At 50.4% G+C, this 21,273-nt stretch overlaps 11 protein-coding genes across 11 annotated transcripts; 7 read left to right on the top strand and 4 right to left on the bottom strand.

The window, feature by feature from the left end:
- Positions 1 to 645: 645 nt before the first annotated feature.
- On the top strand, positions 646 to 2,626 carry M438DRAFT_13907 (uncharacterized protein). Its single transcript, XM_029898875.1, has 2 exons — positions 646 to 1,218; positions 1,275 to 2,626. The coding sequence occupies exons 1-2, from the start codon at positions 829 to 831 to the stop codon at positions 2,568 to 2,570; spliced, it is 1,686 nt and encodes a 561-aa protein (XP_029765952.1). The 5' UTR covers positions 646 to 828; the 3' UTR covers positions 2,571 to 2,626.
- Positions 2,627 to 3,010: 384 nt separating this feature from the next.
- M438DRAFT_13897 (uncharacterized protein) lies at positions 3,011 to 3,270 on the top strand. Its single transcript, XM_029898873.1, has one exon. The coding sequence runs from the start codon at positions 3,020 to 3,022 to the stop codon at positions 3,263 to 3,265; it is 246 nt and encodes an 81-aa protein (XP_029765951.1). The 5' UTR covers positions 3,011 to 3,019; the 3' UTR covers positions 3,266 to 3,270.
- A 504-nt stretch (positions 3,271 to 3,774) lies between these two features.
- Positions 3,775 to 4,605, top strand: M438DRAFT_13893 (uncharacterized protein). Its single transcript, XM_029898872.1, has 2 exons — positions 3,775 to 3,966; positions 4,021 to 4,605. The coding sequence occupies exon 2, from the start codon at positions 4,061 to 4,063 to the stop codon at positions 4,472 to 4,474; it is 414 nt and encodes a 137-aa protein (XP_029765950.1). The 5' UTR covers positions 3,775 to 3,966; positions 4,021 to 4,060; the 3' UTR covers positions 4,475 to 4,605.
- Positions 4,606 to 5,510: 905 nt separating this feature from the next.
- On the top strand, positions 5,511 to 6,613 carry M438DRAFT_351131 (uncharacterized protein; the record flags this gene model as incomplete). The annotated part of the gene is made up of 2 exons (XM_029906695.1): positions 5,511 to 6,010; positions 6,064 to 6,613. 2 exons carry the CDS (start codon positions 5,511 to 5,513, stop codon positions 6,611 to 6,613), a joined length of 1,050 nt encoding a protein of 349 aa, XP_029765949.1.
- A 456-nt stretch (positions 6,614 to 7,069) lies between these two features.
- Positions 7,070 to 7,918, bottom strand: M438DRAFT_361211 (uncharacterized protein). Its single transcript, XM_029907492.1, has 2 exons — positions 7,646 to 7,918; positions 7,070 to 7,585 (listed from the first exon to the last, which is right to left on the bottom strand). The coding sequence occupies exons 1-2, from the start codon at positions 7,907 to 7,909 to the stop codon at positions 7,130 to 7,132; spliced, it is 720 nt and encodes a 239-aa protein (XP_029765948.1). The 5' UTR covers positions 7,910 to 7,918; the 3' UTR covers positions 7,070 to 7,129.
- Positions 7,919 to 8,145: 227 nt separating this feature from the next.
- M438DRAFT_309453 (decaprenyl-diphosphate synthase subunit 1) lies at positions 8,146 to 9,868 on the top strand. Its single transcript, XM_029902380.1, has 2 exons — positions 8,146 to 9,325; positions 9,379 to 9,868. The coding sequence occupies exons 1-2, from the start codon at positions 8,162 to 8,164 to the stop codon at positions 9,538 to 9,540; spliced, it is 1,326 nt and encodes a 441-aa protein (XP_029765947.1). The 5' UTR covers positions 8,146 to 8,161; the 3' UTR covers positions 9,541 to 9,868.
- Positions 9,869 to 10,337: 469 nt separating this feature from the next.
- M438DRAFT_361209 (MFS general substrate transporter) lies at positions 10,338 to 12,219 on the top strand. Its single transcript, XM_029907491.1, has 3 exons — positions 10,338 to 10,880; positions 10,968 to 11,137; positions 11,189 to 12,219. The coding sequence occupies exons 1-3, from the start codon at positions 10,459 to 10,461 to the stop codon at positions 12,151 to 12,153; spliced, it is 1,557 nt and encodes a 518-aa protein (XP_029765946.1). The 5' UTR covers positions 10,338 to 10,458; the 3' UTR covers positions 12,154 to 12,219.
- A 1,225-nt stretch (positions 12,220 to 13,444) lies between these two features.
- On the top strand, positions 13,445 to 14,958 carry M438DRAFT_393631 (putative toxin biosynthesis protein; the record flags this gene model as incomplete). Its single annotated transcript, XM_029909118.1, has 2 exons — positions 13,445 to 13,772; positions 13,833 to 14,958. 2 exons carry the CDS (start codon positions 13,445 to 13,447, stop codon positions 14,789 to 14,791), a joined length of 1,287 nt encoding a protein of 428 aa, XP_029765945.1. The 3' UTR covers positions 14,792 to 14,958.
- Positions 14,959 to 17,336: 2,378 nt separating this feature from the next.
- M438DRAFT_13632 (uncharacterized protein) lies at positions 17,337 to 19,874 on the bottom strand. The gene is made up of 3 exons (XM_029898867.1): positions 19,837 to 19,874; positions 19,179 to 19,780; positions 17,337 to 19,123 (listed from the first exon to the last, which is right to left on the bottom strand). The coding sequence occupies exons 2-3, from the start codon at positions 19,422 to 19,424 to the stop codon at positions 17,639 to 17,641; spliced, it is 1,731 nt and encodes a 576-aa protein (XP_029765944.1). The 5' UTR covers positions 19,425 to 19,780; positions 19,837 to 19,874; the 3' UTR covers positions 17,337 to 17,638.
- On the bottom strand, positions 19,581 to 20,311 carry M438DRAFT_13651 (uncharacterized protein). The gene is made up of 2 exons (XM_029898869.1): positions 19,837 to 20,311; positions 19,581 to 19,780 (listed from the first exon to the last, which is right to left on the bottom strand). The coding sequence occupies exons 1-2, from the start codon at positions 20,147 to 20,149 to the stop codon at positions 19,737 to 19,739; spliced, it is 357 nt and encodes a 118-aa protein (XP_029765943.1). The 5' UTR covers positions 20,150 to 20,311; the 3' UTR covers positions 19,581 to 19,736.
- On the bottom strand, positions 19,969 to 21,062 carry M438DRAFT_341479 (uncharacterized protein). The gene is made up of 4 exons (XM_029904516.1): positions 21,033 to 21,062; positions 20,584 to 20,853; positions 20,373 to 20,523; positions 19,969 to 20,316 (listed from the first exon to the last, which is right to left on the bottom strand). Coding segments are annotated over exons 1-4 (582 nt in total). The 5' UTR covers positions 21,035 to 21,062; the 3' UTR covers positions 19,969 to 20,157.
- Between the last annotated feature and the right edge of the window lie 211 nt (positions 21,063 to 21,273).

Genomic DNA, 21,273 nt, shown 5'->3' with positions numbered 1-21,273 from the left:
TGAATTTATGGATTGCGTACATGGGAGAGGCCCCATATGGCGAGATTGCAACCGGTGAAGCGCCTCAGCGCATGAGCTCGTCAACTAACCGATCCAACATAAGCGGATTAAGCCATGCAGCACCTCTGCAGGCCAGGATAAGCACGTCCAATAACGAGTGCATATACCTCGACGGGCGTGAGGAGCAAGAAGTAGTACACGTTGGGCCGAGTGGTCGTCTCGGGGCCACAGTCCCGGATTCCGGCCAGCTCAGTACGTGATGAGCCGGTATGGCATTTTTCGCTGGCATGCCCTAATCTTATGCCATATCCTGGCCTTTTGAGTGGAACGTTACACCTGTATCGTATATAGCGATTGGGTGCCTCTCTCTTAGCAGTTTTGGTATGATTGGGGTGTAGTGGGGTCGCATAGCGCCTCCGCCGATAAGCAATGTCCATCAATAAACTTGTCGTTTGTTGCATCTTTTGATTTCGTAGAGTAGGGCAAGGCTACTGTACCAATATTGATGTGGCGTATATGGGTCAGCGACCAGCTATAGTGCTGACGCGAGGCGCAAGGGCTGTGCGCTGTCGTCCCTAGTATGTCCATATAATCGTCTCTGGACAATGTAATGCAGTGATGTTGGAGCAAGCAGACAAACCCTATGCCTTTTACAAACGACGACGAGGAGCCAAAAGCGCTGGTGAGAAGTTTCAGTGCTCAAATTGCGGCGTCTTACGATCCCAAAGATGCTTCGAACAGCACGCTGCGTGGGATCATCGCAGGAGATTATGATCGAGCGCGATCCAGTCATGGAGAAGATAAGAACTGGGAAAGGCACTTCAAAAAATGGTCGCCAGTGGCTACCAAGTGAGTTTCCATCCCATACGGCAACCAACGCATTTAACAACGAGACATAGCGGAAGTGGTAGCTATTTGCTGAGGCCTGCAGCCGTGAAGCTGAGTGTGTCATGGGCTCGATTCAGAGAGAAAGTCCCGAACAAGGAGGCGGCGTCTTGGCAGCATCGCGCGCCGGATTTCAAAGATGTATTCGATTTGATGAACAATATCAGCACTGAATTCGAGGACAAACGCAAACGAGGACCGACCGGGCTCATTAACAGGTACTTCCGGCAATCATGCGAGCAGCTGAAGGCCCATGATACCCTGCTCAGTATCCTACCCGAGGGGAGTGAGTACGTGTCTCTGTTTACTGGCGTTCTGAAATCCATCATCAAGGTGAGTGAGCTCATCGGCGGCATGTATTTAGATACGCGCAAGCTGATACCGCTCAGGCTTCTTGTAACCATGAAGAAGTATGTGCTGCGTTCGCACGTTCATGGGCAGAAATTACAGAAAAAGTCTCGCTGGTAGAGGACATTCTTGGTTTGTTACCGACGGAGAAGAACCAGGAGCTCATGATGAGCTTATACGCCAACATTTTCTCGTATTTGAGCAGCGCGCTCGATTGGTATCTTCTGGCACCCTGGAAGCGTGCTGTCAAGGCGTTCAATCAGGATCTCTACAAGGAGCATGAGGATCAGATCATAAGTATATGCAAGAGCGCACAAGAAATCAAAGACCGTGCACTGGTTGGAAGCGTAGCGCAACTACGTGACATCCAGTATAATCTTGCGGATCTCAAAAAACTCTTTGAACAAGACCAGCAACGGAAACGCCTAGACATCCCGGAACTACGACGCCAGTCAAAGCTTGACCTGGAAGGTTTCATCTCAAGCCACTTCAAAGGAGCTTTGCAACAAATCGCCGAAGACGCTCTTATTGGAGCCAACCTCCGACTCCACGGCGGGAATGGCAACACCACTGGTGGAAGCAACATGCCGGCGATCAAGTTTTCAGCTATCGAGGAGCGACAACGCCAAACAGTTTCCAGATTTCCTGCCAATCTACAAAAGTTCGTTGACAAAAGCCGATTCAGACTATTCTCGCATTCCGCAGCGTCCAATATGCCAGTAGTTATTGCTATGCGACTGCAAAAATGGGCCACAGGCGACAACTCTGCAATCATCTCACTTTCTGGAACGAATGCCTATGCTGATATCCGGACGCCGGATTCGCTCAGCAGCGTAGCGGCGAATCTGATTGCTTTCGCCGACCTCGCAAAACTGCCGGTCGTGTCATACTTCTGCACGCTCGCTACTCCTGGCGACTTGAAATCTTCTCAGACTCGAGAGACGCACGCTCTGATCGCGCTGGTCTACGCTTTAATCTGGCAGCTTGTCGAGCTAATTCCGGTTGAGACAAAGGTAGATGTGGATCTCAGCGCTGAACGATTTCGCCTGCTCGATGGGACAACGGATACCTTCTCCGAAGCTCTAGATCTTCTGCGTGATACCTTCCAATTTGCACCGCACTTACTATATTGCGTGATTGATGGACTGCATTGGCTCGATGACAGGTCTACGCGAACTCTTCTGGACAGCTTCGTGAGCTTGTTGCTGGATATAACCCGCAGTGGCGATGCTCAAGAACACCAGATCAAGATCGTCTTGACTACTGCAGGGCCTGCCCGCGCGTTGTTGAGAAGTCGGCTTCCACGAATAGACCAGATCACGCTTGGGTCACCTTGAATGCGACATCGTTGGAGATTTGGACCGAGTCTCGCAAAGCATGACATTGTTGACAAGCAGGCTGCGGGAAAGCTCTACATACCACACCTATCGTTCGTTGGTTTCGTGGACACTATACTTGTAGACAGACATTAATCAACCTGATCATAGCCACCATTGTAATGGGTACGTGCAGCTTAGGAATAAAGCTGATAGGCACTGGTAGATGGCGAGTCGATAACGCACCTTCAACAAGTTCACTAGGTGAATTCTGGGAGTGCTCAGATGTCTAGGGAAGCCAAAGCAGTTGACCCATTGGCTGTGAGCTCTGTAGCCTCCCAGGTGACCAGCCGAGAAGTGAATGCCTGGTAGGGTGCGTCACTCATCTCCCTGCTTCCTATATTGCACTTCGCTTGCGTAGCGCTGGGCTATCAGCCCGCATGAACACAAGAATTCGTAGGCGATAACGCATGGTTGTGTTTTCCGATGATGACACCCGTGGACACTGCTATCCAAATGCTCCAGCAAAACAGTGGATTGAGCAACAGTCGTCTACTGAGAATAGTGGCCCAGATGGTTGTCTAATGTCTGCGAATCAAAAGAGATGCAAAACATACAGCAGCAGGGATTCCCACGTGGTCACCCACCGTAGTACTAATCTGCCGTTCAACTGCTTATGTATGGCAGAGCGGACGGGATGCCCAGTTTTCAGCTGACTGTGGCCGTATGTGAAAGAGCCGAGATTCCAACACAATATATTGTCTGACAACTATTGTATCCGTCATCCGCGACGGAGTCATCGGTGTCTCAAAGACTCGCGCCGAAGCAGTCGCGTTGCGTCTTCGGGAACCTCAATCATCTTTACAACATCCACGTCCTGAAGGAGGATCGCCTCGTTACAGCAAGGAGTCTTACGCATCCAGTCACAAAATCTTATCAGCCAACTCTAGGTCTTCCTCCATGATGTATGTTGCTATTGCGACGACAAAATAGGCAGGTGAGTACACCGACTGAGCTAGGCGTTCTGTTCTCGAAATCCTACGCAGCCACTGGATAAGACAACCGAGCTCTCGACTGTGTCACACGCCTAGTTTCCACCTCGTTGGTTCGCCAGCTATTTTTGCATGCGTTCGGGTCCTTATGTACGTTCTCGAAGCTTGCCTTATTGGTTCAAGGGCCGCATCCCCCTCTCGTCTGCTCGTGGCCATTGGCTATTAAGCTTGTCTTTCTTAGCACGCGAGATAAGCATTGCCTGTCTTGAGCGCCCAGCCGTGCGGCATATTGTTGCGCTGATCGCGAGACCTGGCAACAAGGATGCGTAGGAATTACTGTCGCCAGACGCGCCGTGAAGGTACATAATCATGTAGGACGTACCGCTCGAACTCTTGAAGCTCCACCTCGGTCTGAACTTCTTAGAGTATGGTATTCTATCAATTGGAAGTCAAGATTCGAATCACTAACCAGAATCTAGGTTACTTCATCCTGTAGTCATCACATACCGAGCCGCTAGTATGTCTATCATGGCCTCAGGATCAACAAAGTCCCACGGGCTGTCCAAGAGCGCACGCAGCGGCATCATAGCTGCAGTAGTCATCATCGTCGGCCTTTTCTTGCTCTTGATTGTCTGGTTTCTATGGCGCAACCGCAAGCTGAAGTACACCGAATCCTTGGCAGACGCAAATGCCGAAGAGGGAATCAGATCGTGGCCGACCAAGTGGCCCACAAGAAAGACTGCTGGAGCAGACGCATCATCAAGAAACGCTACATACAGACACGGTGAGGCGGTCGAGCTCGCCCCTCCGTCTTATGATGTTGCTCAACCATTGCCAACATACGAGCCGCCACAATCAAATCAAGGTCGACCGGAATCTTATGAACTGGCAACAATGCCACGCGGACATGAGACGATCCGCCAGGGTGTGTAGTGTTGTGTGTTCTTCTTGCCACGCCTTCCTCCCTTCCTCCTGTACAATAGCTCCACCTTTCCTTGACTTGCCGCAAGAGCTCATGACCACTCGCACGAACACAACTGTTGACCTGATATCTGAACCTATCCTCCATCGTTAACTTCCTTGGAGTGGCTCATCTAAGTACAGTCTGATCTCATTATCATGCTCTTCCATCCTCTTGGATTCAAGTTGGCAACAGATTTCCGACCATGCGCAACCTACAGCCGGTAGAATGGGTTAAATTCTGCAAGTCAAGGCAGTCGCGCCACAATCAACATATTCCCAGTACGTCCCTAATGAATTACTCGTCAATATTCTTCTGGATGTTTCGGACCTTCGTCTCTTTTCAGTATGGGTGGAGACTGTATGAAGGGAGCATTCGAAATTCCCTTGATGCACGGACAGTGCTTGCGACCACATTTTTTCCGATATTGAGCTTGTAGTATAGATGAACCGGTCATAAGATATCGCTCGTGAATCAATGTTCACTACCTGAGATCGACTTTTTTTAGTGCACGGATATGGCTGTTTTGAGGCGAAGGCCTCGTCGTGCATGGCCAAGACAATACAGCTTGGATGTAGCCACGGGACGATGACTTGGTACTACGATTGATGTGTTCTGTGAAAGACTGCTGAAACCTACAATTCAGATCCTCTGTTCGTGTGCTTCGACTGTGCTGATCATTTTATCGAGGTTTCCTATTTGAGTTTCGTGCAGGCTATATCAAAATGAAAGCGTGTTGCGATACTTGGTTGAGACTCTCTGGCACCAGAAGTCGCGACCTCCATCGAAGTACAATTATATCTCCCGCACAAGGCTGAGAACGCAGCTACGCTGCTAATACGCCTGCATGACGATGCATAAGATAACAAGGCGGGGCCAGCTGAAGCAAAGACTTCAGCCAGTCCATGCTATGGTTCACTTTGTGTCGGAAACACACATCATCAGTTCTTCCTCGTCCACAACAACGCGCACTGGCTAAATCGCGTTATCCTTGAATCAACTGCCAACATGTTTGGAACAGCCAACGTGCCGTTTGTCGAAAGACAAGTTGTCTCAATAGGCTCGGCGTTCACGATACCTACGCAACTGATCACGTCCGTGGTCACTGAAACTGCATCCGGTACGAACAGTCTGGCTCCTGTCACCGTGGTTTTGACGTCTGTCATTCGTCCATCAACCACTACTGCTCTTAGGTCTGCATCATCCTCCGCACCTCTCTTCACATCAACCCTTACATCAACGTTGTCGCTTCTCCCCTTGACGACAATCTTCACACCACCGGCACCTTGCCACCTGCGACCTTTCACGTTAACAGCATCGAGCAACACGTCGCTGGGTGTATGGCGATACCATAACGACTCCGCAGATCCCTGTTATCCGCCTTTGTGGGCAACAGCGAAGACAAACTATTACCGACCCGGAGCGTGTCCAAGCGGCCACGCCTACGTTAGACTCGCCTTGGGCGGACCCATCTCTTCCCAGTATACGTCGGTCAACTGCTGTCCCAGGTGAGTCCACCTCGGTAGATGTGAGGATTGAAGAGGCTAATACGATCGTCTAGTGGCATGGACCTTGTGGACACAGAGTGCCACACTACGATAACTACACCGACTTATGCGCTGATGCCAGATCTCGAGACTTTTTCCATTACCAAGTTTCCGTTCATCGGTGTCGCTACGGCGTTGAACGTGGTATGGGTTTCGGAGGACCTGGACTTGTTTACGCCTAAATCTGCTCCGGCAACTGGAGTCGCGAACATGGTAGTCGTCAAGACAGCATCCTCTTCGCCGAAAGAACTTTCGAGTGGCTCAAAGGCCGGCACTGGAGTCGGTGTGGCTCTTGGATGTCTCGTGCTGGTAGGTGTAATGATATTCTTCGTCCTCCGGGTTCGCAAGAGACGCGCTAGGCGAGCTGCATCTACTGCACCGGACGATGTGGATTCCAAGCCAGAACTCTCCGGAGACTCGACGGTGTCAAGCAAAGCTGTTCATGAGCTTAATGGTCAAAAAGAGGCCGGGGAGATGGAGGCCGATGCGATGTTTCCCGAATTGGCGCATCTCATCAAGAGTTCAGAGCTTGAGGTGCCTCATCAAGTTCACGAGCTGCCTTGATACTTCTCTGAGTTCGAAAGTGTGTGACTTGCCCACACAATCACGCGTCGTAACGAACGCGTGTCTGGAATAATATTTCCCAGGTGGCTGGGATAAAGTTGGCGCAAGGTTCGTGTCGGCCGAGGCTGGCGGACGGACCATGTCAGATGTATGGGGGACGACCCTGATCGTGATAATCTCCTTCTTTTGTCTCGACGATGACTGGATATGTGTGATGTTCTCTGACCTATACCTTGTACGGTGTATCAATGAGAGACCTATACATATGCTAGATTGGTTCGGCCGTAGTTTGACCTTGTTGTTGGTTCCCAATCATGAAAATTATGTTTGACATGATTTATCATCACAAATCTGGATGCTTGCTTCACGCTTTCCTGCAAGCAACACACTTTGGACAATATCTCGAACGAAAATACGTATGATTTAATTAGAACTCACTATGGTTTCAGAGTTTCACGTCGCTGGAAACTGGTCGGTCAATCCATGGATAGGGTGAACAAGTAGTATGCATACGATTCATCTATGCTTGCCGCCTTTTCTCTGCCTGAGTTCATGTTCCTTCTTCGGATCTTTCTTCTCAATGACCCAAGTATCCATGACTTGTTTTGTTTCGACTTTCTTTCCTTCAACCTGTTTTGCCTCCTTAATACGTCTGATATAACCCATGTAGATGGCAACTTCGGCAATAGCGACAGTACCGCTGCCAAACATGCTCAAGGCCATGCGTTGAGGAACACTCCAATGACGAGCAGCGATCCATATAGCGACGCTACACGCAATGATGGATACAAGGACGTTGATGATGAGTGCCAGTTGCCGATTTACGTCTGTGAAGGTCACCTCGTCATCTTCGTCTTCTTTGTTTATACGAGCGGGTTCAGGGATGGATGTTGTAGGGTTGATCATGCGTTGATATGCAATGTTCTCTTCTTCTCTGCGAAGTCGAGCCATCAAAGCAGTGTACTCAGCAGTCTATTTGCAGAGTGTTAGCAAGGAGCGATTGCGACAGAGGCCATGGAAACGTATACATACCGGCTGAGGCTTCGGTTTTGGAGGGGGCACATAGATGTTCGCCCCCTTGAGCAGTGCATCAAGACGAAAGTCATTCTTGTTAGGAATATCAGTCTCGCGCAGGCATCGCGCAACTTGGATCAGTTGAGCATGAGATACAGGGGCTCCGATGGTGGGCTCGCTCAGGGAGGGGTCGCTCGTCGAGACATGATCTTTCTCGCCCGGCAGCTGATTATAGAGCTCAACAGCAGATTTGGCAGCGGGCGTGAGGGTCAATAGGACCATGAGGGCGAAGTGGAGAAAGTCGATGATGCTGGTCACTATCGCATATCTTGAAGTCGAGCTCGGGCCACCAAGACTCCAGGAAAAAGCGCGCTCCAATGATGGTTGGATGGAGTTTGGTCAGAAACAGAAGTTACGCCCACACGAAACGATTGGCCACCAACGCTCTTTCCCTTGATATTCCGGCCTTTCTTTCCCAGTGCAATTGGAGTTACAGCGGGAGTCTGTTTGTTTGCGCAGTCTGCTTTGTGGAAGATGAGCGCTCCCCGAGCTCGAGCATCGGCGCTCGCCATGACCTCTCGCCCACCGTCATACCGATCCTCATGTTCCAAATTCGCACACCTCCCGCCGCCGCGCCCACGATCAATACAAGCATGCGTGCCTTTGCAACGGCGGCATCAGTCGTCGGTCGCCGCTGCCATCCAGACGGCCAAGCACATGTTCAGCAATGCCGCGCCTTCACCAATCGGCATTGATCCTCTGCAGAGTGTCGCCAAAGAGCTCAAGTTCTTGACGGGAAACATCCAGCAATTACTCGGCTCTGGCCACCCCATGCTGGATACTGTCGCCAAATACTACACCCAGTCAGAGGGCAAGTACGTGCGACCCATGCTGGTCCTGCTCATGTCACAAGCCACCGCCTTGACTGTCAAGCAAGACCGATCAACTCCCGCCGCCCTCGATGTCGACTCGCCCATGTCACCCTCAGCCGTCCTCGCCGATGCCAACCCCTCGTCCCCTCTGACCTCTCCACCCGCTGTCGAGGACACCTCAGACACCTCTGTCCTTCCTTCGCAACGTCGCCTCGCCGAAATCACCGAACTCATCCACACTGCCTCTCTCCTCCACGACGATGTCATTGACAACTCCGTCTCACGCCGTTCTGCTCCTTCTGCCAACATCCAGTTTGGTAACAAGATGGCCGTTCTTGCTGGCGATTTCATGCTCGGCCGTGCCTCCGTTGCTCTCGCCCGTTTGAGAGACCCCGAAGTCACTGAGCTTCTCGCTACCGTCATCGCCAACTTGATTGAGGGTGAATTCATGCAGCTGCGCAACACTGCCTCGGATGAGAAGCACCCTGCATACAGCCAAGAGACAATGGAATACTATCTGCAAAAGACTTACCTCAAGTCGGCTTCGCTTATCAGCAAGTCAACGAGAGCCGCTGCAATCTTGGGTAACTGCTCTCCAGATGTTGTAGAAGCTGCCTACAGCTACGGAAAGAACCTTGGTCTGGCCTTCCAGCTTGTTGACGATATGCTGGATTACACCGTCAGCGGAGCCGAGCTCGGCAAGCCTGCTGGTGCCGACCTGGAATTAGGTCTGGCTACCGCCCCTCTGCTTTTCGCATGGAAAGACAACAAGGAGCTTGGTACCCTTGTCGGCAGACGATTTGCCGAGCAGGGCGACGTGCAAAAAGTGAGTTCACACTACGTCCAAATCATGAAGCAACGCGTATTGACAGTTTCCAGGCACACGACCTCGTCATCAAGAGCAACGGCATCGAGCAGACTCGCGCCATGGCTGAAGACTATATCAACAAGGCTCGTGAAGCCATCGCTTTCTTCCCCGAGAGCCAGGCCAAGGCCGGCCTCCTGGACATGTGTACAAAAGTTTTGCAGAGGAGAAAGTAGGCGTATATATAAACATCTCCTCTTTGTATATTATATGGGACTGAAAAAAGAGCAATGTACTTTTACCCATCTCTCTATCTTCTCGAAAGCATCTCCACGTGAGGCACAGTCTTTATTTCCGGCTTACGAGGCCTCCCTGGGGATAGACTGAACTCTCTGGACTCTGGAGTCTTTATCTAGGTACTGCCGAAAGGGCCGATTGAGATGGCCGAACCGGATACGCACTTGGATACAGTATCCTGGTTATTAGCCATGATCCAACAGAAGCCTCAAGATGCCACGCCAGGATATCCCCAATGAGGACACGGCCTTAAACCACAGATGTCAGAAGTACGGAGATCTTGTTCATATATCTCGTGCAGTTCTCGAAGCTAAGCTTTGTCAAGCACTTCATCCCACAACGCCAAGTTAACCTTTGGCATTGCTTGGCCACGTCGAAAATACCACTCGACAGATCCATTTCTTTTACTTTGCCAACACATGTTGATGAGAAAGTCGTACATGCAAGCCCCTCGCGATAGCCTCGTGCAACTATACTAGGTATACCTCAGCCCAAAGTCGATTGACCAGTCAGAGGCGGATATGACGGAATTCTCAATACCCCACTGTGCTACCCCGTGGCTGATCTACGTCTCCATGTCTCGAAGAAGCGGAGGTTTGCGTGGAGAACGGGTCCCACTAAAATCGATTTTGACCCACCGACACGCCCCGGCAAAAAGCACCAATGTGCTACACTTACGCCATTCGTAGTCTGCATGACCATGATCGGCAGAGCGGCATAACCATGCTTCGGCGAAGCAACGGTGAGTATGTCAGAGTATGATGAAGGGTGTTTAAAGATAAGTTCCTGCCTCTGTGTTTGAAACAACTTGCTTTCGCGTTCCCTCTTTCGCCTCTCCTCCCCACACCAATCCCAAGATGGGCCTCTTTAAGAAGGACACCGAGGGTGTCGATCCTCAACAACCTCAAAACGACATCGCACACGAGAAAGATTTGGAAAAGAATTTCGAAGATGTACAATTAGAGCAAAGGCAGGCCTCAGTCGACAATGGTGGCTCAGCACCGTTTATCGACCCCGTCATCGAGAAGCGTGTCATTCGCAAACTGGACTGGCATTTGGTACCTCTGCTCATGGCACTCTACCTGCTCGCTTTCCTCGATCGCTCGAATATCGGCAATGCGAAAATTGCTGGTATGAAAGACGCATTGAACCTCACCGACGATCGCTACTCCTGGCTTTTGACCATCTTCTACATTTCGTATATCCTTTTCCAATTTCAAGTCCTTGGCTGGAAGAGATTCCCTCCTCACATTTGGGCCGCATGGGCAATCTTTGGATGGTACGTACTTGATGGGCTGTCGAGTGACATCGGCATTTGATCTGCAGTCGGTAAATTCTAGATGAGGAGACAGCTAATAGAGCATAGGGGTGTGATCTCGAGTTGTCAAGCCGTAGTAACTACTTGGGAGGGAGAGATGGTTCTTAGATTCTTGCTCGGTGTCTTTGAGGCAGCTTTTGGACCTGGTGTCCCTTACCTGTTGTCATTCTTCTATCTGCGTCATGAAGTCGGTTTCCGCAGCGGTATTTTCCTTGCTGGTATGTTTCCGAAGTCTCACGACATATATATCACCACTGATGGTTGGATAGCTGCACCCCTCGCAACATGTTTCGCTGGAGCTCTCGCATACGGTATCACATCTGGAAAAGCATCCATCCCGAACTGGAAGCTTCTTTTCCTCGTCGAAGGTCTTCCCACTTTGGCAATGGTTCCAATCGCATACTTCTTCCTTCCCGACAGCCCTCAGAAGGCCAAATTCTTGACCGAGGACGAGAAGCGCGTTGCGATTGCAAGAGGTGTTCGTCAAACTGGAACAACCGAGCGTGTTGGTCGCATCAAGTTCAGGGATGTCGGTCTGACCTTCATCGATCCGAAAGCCATCTGCACGGCATTGATGTACTTCTCATGCAATGTGTCGTTCTCGTCGCTGCCAGTGTTCCTTCCCACGATTCTGGAAGAGATGGGCTTTGAATCTATCACTGCTCAAGGTCTTTCCGCACCACCATACTTTTTGAGTTTCTTAATCACCATCGCCTCTGCATACATCGCAGACAAGACTCAACAGCGCGGACTGACCATCATCATTCTGTCCATCGTCGGAGGTGTCGGTTATGTCATGCTCGCCACGACAACAGGTACCGGACCTCGTTACGCAGGTGTCTTCCTCGCAGCATCTGGAGTCTTCCCCTGTATTGCCAACATCCTTCCCTGGGTCACCAACAACCAAGGTAACGATGATCGCCGTGGTGCCGCATTTGTCCTCCTCAACTTCATCGGACAATGCGGTCCTCTGCTTGGAACACGTATCTACAACGATGCACCTTTCTACGTCAAGGGCCAGAGTATTTGCGCTGCATTCATGTTCTTCAACGGTATCCTGGCTTTGTCGTTGCGTACGCTTCTGGCTTATGAGAATCGCAAGCTAGACAAGCAGTACGGCACCATTGAGGAGCAGAAGAACAGAATTGCCTCGACCGAGGGATCCAAGGAAGCAGGCATTGAAGCCAATACCGGTGTCGAGAACTTCGGTCCTATGTATCGTTACGTCTTATAGGCGAACGTGGCCTGGTTTAGTTTCTAGCTTCTTAGCAATAATGTCATGACATGAACATATATGACCTCCTTATACCTTCACTCGCTGTTGGAGTTCGCTAAGTGACATGAGTACAGAGAAATGCTCAGTACTTTGGTCGTCTCTTCAACACCTCGGGCTGACAGTTTTGTCTCGGCATGTATCACTGTACCTAAGCCACTCAAAGCCCCTCTCAACGTTCACCCTAGCATGACTCGACCCACCTCCCTCGCGCATCCCTTCCCATAACATTCTCGACTCTTTGCTTCAACTCAAAAACTCCGGTCAAGAGTCGCGGACATGTTGTCCGAGATGTCCAGGTTTTGGCGACGCCTGACAAACAAGCTCTGCTGCATGCGGGACGACGACGAAGAGGTCACTGAAATGGTTATTGTAAGTTTGCGATCCCGATACGAGGTTTCGCTGGGTGGTGTTTTAACAGAGATGCACAGGGGGAGCCTTTTGGCGTTCAGAAGAACGATGTGGTTGTTGAGGACGGTGTTCTCTTGCTGGCTTCTCCGCCTGCTGTTTGAAGGTGGTCGGTGCTCTATCGATACCACTTCCACGTATGTTTTCTTTTTCCACCACGTGCTCATGTCTTTTTCAACTGACACCATTCTTCAAGACAAATCAACTCATCCCACTTTGGCAAAAGAGATCACAGCGCAGGCACGCTCAAATCAGCGAATGCAAGTCAAGGTTGGCGGCGGCCGCTCGGGCAGATCAAATGCGACCGAGATCTTGGATGATGTCAAGATGATCGTCAGGGAAGGAGACGATCGTCAGCCTCAACCCTTGACAAAAAAGCACACCCTCTGCCAACCTCGTTCAACCATCCTGCTATAACCACAAGCGGGCAAAGCATGAGTTCGACGGTTTCTTCACAACACTTCAACTCCGCCTTCAACACGAACATCCATGACTTATCACAAAGGAAAGATCGCGCTAGACAGAAAAGAGCCCCGGGGCAGATCGATTCCATCTTCGCATCTCCGCAAGTAGTCTGCAAATCACAACCTTTTCATCCTCTTGTATCATGTTTGATCTCTCAGCCCTGCAACGCTTTCCCCAACAATGAACCCTGCACTGCAAATCAAGATGCATCGTTGACTGTTTAGGTCAAAGCATAGAGGTCCCAGCTCTTCCTCTAGATAGACTCCGATCTGGCGCGTCATGTCAGCGTACAGGTAGTATATAACTTGGTTTGCTCATGGGACATCTCCCAGATAGCCTCCGCATTTTCCAATCTTCTGCTCCAAATACTCTGATCGCAATGTCCAGTTCATTCAAAGTAGTCGAACACCATACTCCCTGTCAAAGCATCAGGGAGTATCCTCAAGCAACCTCGACATATCAAGAAGAAGTGCTATACCTCAGTGCAAAACAATACATTCCTCTCAATCGTACACCCCAAGAAGGAGATGTAACGATACTGGCAGCTCACGCGTCGGCATTCCCCAAAGAGCTCTATGAACCATTATGGGAGGATCTACTCAAGCAGAGTAAAAAGGCCGGTTATGGCATCCGAAGCATATGGATGGCAGATGTGGCCAACCAAGGCGCATCTTACGTGCTCAACGAAGGTAAAACAGGAAATGACCGTAAGTAGTGGCCCCTTCCTGCTCTCGAGGTAGGAGACGATGTTCTGACAAACAGTATAGCCAACTACGCCGACCATGCCCGCGACCTCCTCTGTCTGATCAACACACACCGCTCCGAGTTCACCCGCCCAATAATCGGCGTTGGCCACAGCATGGGCACAATCTCCCTCTCCCTCCTCGCACAAATGCATCCTCGTCTTCTCACATCCATCGTCATGCTCGACGCAATAATCGTTCACAAACCTCTACCAGCTTGGGTGCCCATGACCCGCATGCCATCTTTTCGAAGAGACCTCTGGCCCTCTCGTCAAGCAGCAGAGGCAGCATTCCGCAAAAACGTCTTGTTGAAGCCTTTTGATCCTCGCGTGGTGGACAAGATCTTGCAACACAGTATACGACCCACACCGACACTACTATATCCGGAAAAAGAAGGGGAAAACAAAAAAGGAGAGCAGAGTTATACCTTGACGACTCCGAAACATCAAGAAGCCCTTTCAATCGCCCGCCCGAATTACGAACATGTCGATTGGATCAACAAGCCTGATATAAAGGCAAGACACACACATCCAGATATATGGCCTTGTGCTCCTTATATGCCTCCATTCTACAAATCTGAAGGTAGAACTGCTTGGATGTTCCTTCCTTACTTACGGCCTTCAGTGCTTTGGCTCTACGGTACAAAATCCTACACTATGGATCCAATCGAACGCAGCGAGAAAATGAAGCGTACAGGCACCGAATGGAATGGCTCCGGCGGCGCGGCAATGGGAAGAGTGAAGGAGGAATTCATCGAAGATACCGGACATTTCTTGTGTTTTGAGAAGATCAAGGAGACGGCCGAAAAAGTGTCAGAATGGTTGGATAGTGAGGTTAAGATCTGGAAAGATTTGGAAAGGGTGACGATTGATAAGAATTGGCATGAAAAAGATGTGGTGGGCAGACAGTGTATGGACGAGAACTGGTTGAAGGGCGTCAAAGCTTGGAAGGGAGACGCAGCTATGCCTTTGAGTAAGCTCTGATGCATCAAGCAGGAGAAATGACTTGGTTCTTGACATGCAACCTCCATTCTGACCGACGCTTGAATAAGTGGATGAAGTGAGGAGCGAGCCAAAAATCAGCCGCGCAATTGCCAAATCTATAGGCAAAAGATTACATTCACAAATCTTGCCTCCATCGTTCCTTCCAGAACCAAGTCTTCGTTCACACACCAAGTCATTTCAACCAGACCGTCTACAAACTACGTCCACACCACTGCACCGACCAACAAGTAAGTCTCCACTCCAATCGTCAACCTCGCCTCGCCGGCGCAACTGATTCGAACCAAAGAGAAAAGCCATCGCAACCATGTCCCTCATCACCCGCGAAGATCTCCCTCTCGCCATCATCTACTTCTTTCTCAGCTTCTACCACCAACCTCTCGCCTACCTCTTTCTCGGCCTCCGCATCCTCTACTCCATCTTCTCTGGCCCTGACGACTCAAGCAAGAAACAACCAACAGCAACAACAACCTCTCACTCCTCCTCTTTCTTCTCCATCGACCCCGAATTCATCGCCCTGGGCTTGATCTACCACTACCTGATCGATCTGGGCTTGTATTGGACTGCTGGATTCTTTGCGCTTAGGATGATTTATGTTGCGCTGATTTCTGAGGACGAGGTGAAGGAGGTTAAGAGGTTTAAGGTTTATCCTGATTGGAAGGATGAGAGGAGGTGGCATTATGTGGATGTTGGGGAGGAGTTGGGGTGGAAGGGGTGGTGGGATAGGGAGGGTGGGTATCATCGTTTGAGATGATGGATTCACTTCTGCGTTTCAGTGAGAGAAGATGGTGAATTAGTTGAGATGATGCGAGGGCAAGGGAGATGAAGTCTGACAAGGAGGACGGACTGTATGGATGCTGGCAGGAGCTGAGGGTTTGTTGCTTACTTGACAGGCGGCATATCGTTGCTGGATGGCTAGCTTTGACTTCGAATTATACGAGAATCAAAACATCGCTTCGCTTCTCGGTCGACAAAGTTGAAACAGTGAAGAAGTATATAGCTACATTATCTGGAGAGGCGGACCACCTTCTACACTCCAGCTCATCGCAGCTTCCGCCTGAAAATACAAACCTACCCAACAACGGTGACTGTAACCAGTTCAATTTCAGTCAGAAACACTTCTACACCACATCAAGCACGCGCATAAGTCTATCGCAAAGTACACCATCCTCACAAATCGCACAACTCATCAAACTAACACAACAACCCAGCCCCAATGATCCAAAAACACCCACACAAAGACCCCTTCGCCCAAACCCACCTCCTCAATCTCCCTCAAGCAGAACCACCAGCCTTGACCGAAGAAGAAACATACGCCATCCAAGACCAACTCCAACTCTGGATGCATCAAACCACCCCCACCCACACCACAAACTTCCAATCACGCGCACGAAACATGCTAATAGCATACCTCTATCTCCTCGCCTGGGTCCTCTTCTTCACAACTCTCTTCACCTGCTGGTACAGAAGATGCAAGGATAGAGAGAGAAAGAGGGCAGCAGCTAAGAAGAAAAATGAGGAGGGATGGAAAAAGCATGTTTATAAGGTTTATGTGAAGTCTATGGGTTCAGGGGAAGTGGTATTGGGAGAATTTGCTTGTTGAGGATGATAGAGCTGGTTATTGGTATGATGAGGGTGGATATCATTGGTTTGACTGAGTGGAAGAGGAAGAGTTGTATCGCTAAAAGTAGTGTTGATGTCTTTGCAACACATAAACACCTTGTGCAGATATCGAGATTGAAAATTCACTTAGGCACCGAATCACTGCACTTCTTCATTTAGAACTTCGCATTAAGAAGAAGTTAACATAGTTCAAGCGCATTCGATCCAATCTTGGCCCAAGATATCTCGACACCATAACAACGACACACGCGTAAGCATTGATCTACAATGTACGTTGCTCTTTTCTATCGCACAAACCAATCTTATGACCTGACATGCTGATACCAGATAGCAGCAAACATGGCCGACGCGAACGGTCAGATCGAAAACACCGACGCGATAATCCTCTCGATCATCTTCTGCCTCATCTTCTGCCTTGTTTGGTGCACCTCCTGTTGTCAACCCCGCGAGAAGCCCATGACCGACGAGGAATTGAAAAAGCACGTCTACAGGGTCTACTGGGAGCCCACCGACAAGAGAATGTGGTATTACGAGAACAGACTCGCCGTTCCTGACAGGCTTGGCTATTGGGATGGTGATGGAAACTACCACTGGCGTCACTGAATGGAGCTACCTATCTTCGAGCACCGATAACACCACTACGTAGTGCCTCACCTTGTCTTTGATGCGGCTGCCCCAAGGCATCAGAAAGATCCGGTGCGTGGTTGAGCAGATGAGTGTTACGAAGATATAAGAGCGATCGTTTCTTCCAGCATGAAATGGCTTGGGAAATGGAGTTACAGAGAGAGCGATGGGTAAGGATAATAATTCGTTTATCAAGCTGCCTTTCAATTAAGCAACTCCTCCTTCGGTCCAAAACGAGACGTTTACTCTGTCTGTTATTGTGTATTGAGACAGCTCCTTTGACTTCCTTCGTCTTCGCAGCACCCATTGCTCCATAATTCCTTCTTCCTAGTCATGGGCAGAATGTCATCAAAGCAAGGCCATTTGCTTGCTTTGACGTTTCGTCGTAGTCGTTCGACATATTTGTTGTAAGATGTATGATCGGTGACAGCATTATCAAAAAACCAGCTCAGTGGATTAGTCTTTAGCTTCTCCCTTAGCTTTGGCCTCGGCTCTCATAACCGCCAGCTTCGAAAATGTCAGTGACTTGATCTTGGAGCGTGGGGATACTTCGAGTCGCTGTTGCTCAAGCGTTTCAGACAACTAATCCAAGTCGCTCGAGTGCGGCTCTGGATCAAAAGGCAGGTTGACACCGTTCTCGCTTTGAGGTGGATCGCTGGTCGCATGCGAGGTGATGTCGTTCTCCTCGCCAACGTTATTCTCGCCAGAGGTGATGCCGAAAGAATCAGGGTTGTAAACTTCCATATCTTGTACAGCTGGCACCCACTGAGCGACGACAGGATCAATACCATGCATAAAGCGGTTCAGCCTACAGGCACCTTTACCACTTGAGCCGCCGCACTTTTCGCGGAAGCAGATATGTCCCATGTTGCAGTTCTTGAAGCGGCAGTCTCCTTTGCGACCGCACGGATAATCATGAACCATATGTTTGAGGACGAGCTTGATGCCATCAGAGATAGGGCTGTGGTCAAACCCACAGCTTTCTTGTCCTTTCTTGCAGTATCCTTTTAGTTGGTGTTCATTGCAAAGCTTTTGCTGAGTAACTCGAGCATTGTAAGCTTTCCAGTCCTCGCTGGTTGGTGTTTGTAGGTAAAAGTCCAACCTATGGCCGTCTTTGTTGACGGGGACAAGATTGGCGTTCTCCGGTGATTGTCTGGGTAGAGCAACAGAGGGTTGCACATGTGACATAGATGGAGAGGCTGGAGGGAATGCAGAAGAGCCATATCCCGGAGATGTTAGTGGCATACCGGACAACGGAGAGTCGACACCCGTACTACTAGGTACCGGAGTGTTGTAACTGGCCGGCGGTGGAAAGAACGATGATTGTATAGAGTTTCTATGAGCAAACTCACGACCAGAGGTGTGCTCATTCGGACGCCACGAGTCTCCTCCGGTCGAGTGCGACTTCTTGCAGCCGTTTCCGAACTTGCAAGTGCCTCGTAGGTAATGTGTACAGATGGGTGTGCTGGGAGGAGCAGATCCAGAATGACCGTTGGACATAGCCATAGATTGCGAGGAGGCTGGAGGAGGTTTGTTAGGACGTCGAGCTTCCAAACCATCAAGAGGGTTGTTATGGAACAGGCCATTGAGACTGTCAATATTGAGACCAAGGCGGTTGAACTCAGGGCTGAACGACGATCCATGGACAAGTGTGATCTTGTCGTTCTTGCCAATATAAGGAGTCAGGAGATTCAAGTAGCCGGTATCGTGACAACCGGCAAAGAATATGTGTTTACACTGGTTGTTCTCGATGAACAGACGGAACATCTCGCGGATCTTGTTGTCCGCATTTTCTTTCTTGTCACCTGCATCCACAAAGTCGAAGAGGTCGTGAGCACGCGTGAAGTTGGAACAGAAAGGACTCAGCGAGCGTGCCTCGTTTCCGGCGAGACCTGCACGTGCGAGAGTCTTGGACAGGCCAGCAAGATTGGTGTATGCGCGGACCATGACTTTGCAGTTCTCATACTCACGGCCATATCGTGAGAGCCGGTCTCGAATGGTGTCATGGAGGAGGTTAGCTGCTCTCACACCACCTTCGGCACCACCTTTGATAAGAGAATCTTCGAACTGTGCACCGTCAGTAACGCAGTATTTCAAGAAGGCTTGAAGGTCAAAGACTCACAACATAGCCATCGGCGTCGACGAGAACGAGCACAAAAGGATTGCGCTCTTGACCGCGGGCGAGCTTCTTGTACTTTTCGCGTGACTCCTTCTCCTCTTCGTAGTCACTGCGCAAAGTACGATAATCTTCAAGAAGTTGACCGTATGAGAGGGTCAGTTCTTCTAGCGCATCTTGGCGAGCCTTTGTCGAGATGTTGAAGTTGGCGAGTTGGCCCTCCAGCTTGCTGAGTTCTGTCTCAGCAAGCATGGTGGTGGATGACAATTTTGATGCGCGTGAGGAAGGCGCGATGAATGTCGAATAGCGAGTTGTGAGATGTTCAAGCGGTGAACCAAAGACTCGACAAAGCTCGATTGGCTTGCGAGCCACAAGTTTTGATTGTTGCCGACTCTCTTGAACGAGCAAGTAAACCTTAAGTGTCGAACATCAAGATAGAACTGGGGATAGCCGTTGGAAAATTCGAGATGTAAGCGCGGAGTGGAGCTGCAGCCTGAACATCACGTGCATCTAATCTAGAGCATATTACCTTCGCGAGATGACAGCATCACGAGTCTGACTGGATCAGTGAGAACTACATGTGCTGCCCACCGAGCATATGAACAGGACTGGAAGACACGATTAGTCTGATAAAAGCACAAAGGAGCTTTAGAGTGTGACAGACCTACAAGACAAAGACTTGTTTCAAACCCAAGCACGCGAGTCAACATTCTAGATTCATACCTTGATGCGAGGTAGAGAACAGGAAACACAAGTGGTATTTTGGCAAAGAAAAAAAGAAGTTTTTGGATCACATTGCCCTCATTGCATAAAACCGATGTACATGCAAAACTGATGCCTGCACTGATCCATTCGGTCCCCGGTATATTTCGCACGCCAGAACGTAAGCCCACGAAGAGAGAACACCATTCGAACCGAGAGCACCGCCGTAACGGACTTGTGCGTTTTTCAGATATCATCAAGCCACGCCGTGACATTGTCTCGTTTATGCCTTCTTCTCCTCGTCGTCGGCAGCGAAAGCGAGTCTCTTCTGCTCGACACGCTCCTGTCTGCGCTCGCGGGCGGCCTTGGTCTTGGCACGCTTGGCGTCCATCTCCTCCTTGAGCTTGGCCTCACGGGCCTTCTCGGCCTTAGCCTTGTGGATCTGCGATGTGTGTTAGAAGAGTGCGAGTATGCGGAGGTAGGTCGGGCGAAACGTACGTGCTCAACGAGAGCGCGCTTGTGCTTGAAGGTGTTACCCTTGCTCAGGTGGTAGAGCTCGTGGTAGAGGTGCTTGTCGATCTTGCCGGAGGCGCGGTACTTGACCAACAGGCGACGGAGAACGCGCTGGCGGCGCATCCAGACGACTTGGCTGTGGACAGACTATCAGTGTCTGCTCGGGGTGGTGTGGTCGTAGGTGGAGCAGCCATACCTGGGCATACGGGCGTCCTTGGTACCCTTTCTCTTACCGAAACCACGGTGGCGACCGAGGCGGCGAGCGGCGTTCAGCTCACGGGCGCGGGAGCGCGAGTGCATGGTGACGGGCTTGCGGATGATGAGGCCATCGGAGACGAGCTTGCGGATGGTCTGGCGGGAGTTGGCGTTGGAGATCTCGTTGACCTCGTTGGGGTCGAGCCAGATCTTTCTCTTGCCGCAGCCAACAACGGAGGCGGCCAGGCGCTTCTGGGTGCGAAGGTTGACCCTGTAGCAGACGCATGTCAGTGCCTGTTATGCTGGGTCATGTTGTGTGATGATTTTTGCCGCCCGGAGGAGCGCTGATAAGAAGAGTCGACAGGTGTATGTGGATGGCGTAGGACGACGAGGTTTTTTCAGAATTGGGCGGTCGACACTCTCTCCGGACGGCGGTTCGCTGATACTGACATTTTGACGGGTATGGAGGGTTGCTGTCGTTAGTGATGGGTAGCCGTCGCTCTCGTCCAGAAGAAAAGCTCGCAAGACGTCGAAGAAGCGGCAAGAGCGGAGTAGAAATCACGTGCTCCTGCCAAAGCAAACACAAAATTGAGCTTCGTCAGTGTGAACGCCGGCTTTTGTCCGGCTTTTCGCTTGGCGATGCTTTCCACTCCCCGCTTTGGCTGTCGCGACCTCCTTGCTTGCACGATGA

This window comes from Aureobasidium pullulans (genome assembly GCF_000721785.1).
Source record: "Aureobasidium pullulans EXF-150 unplaced genomic scaffold scaffold_1, whole genome shotgun sequence".
In the NCBI taxonomy this organism is placed as follows: Eukaryota; Fungi; Ascomycota; class Dothideomycetes; order Dothideales; family Saccotheciaceae; genus Aureobasidium; species Aureobasidium pullulans.
Note: the sequence above shows the minus strand (reverse complement) of the source record. Positions and strands in the feature narration are given on the sequence as shown.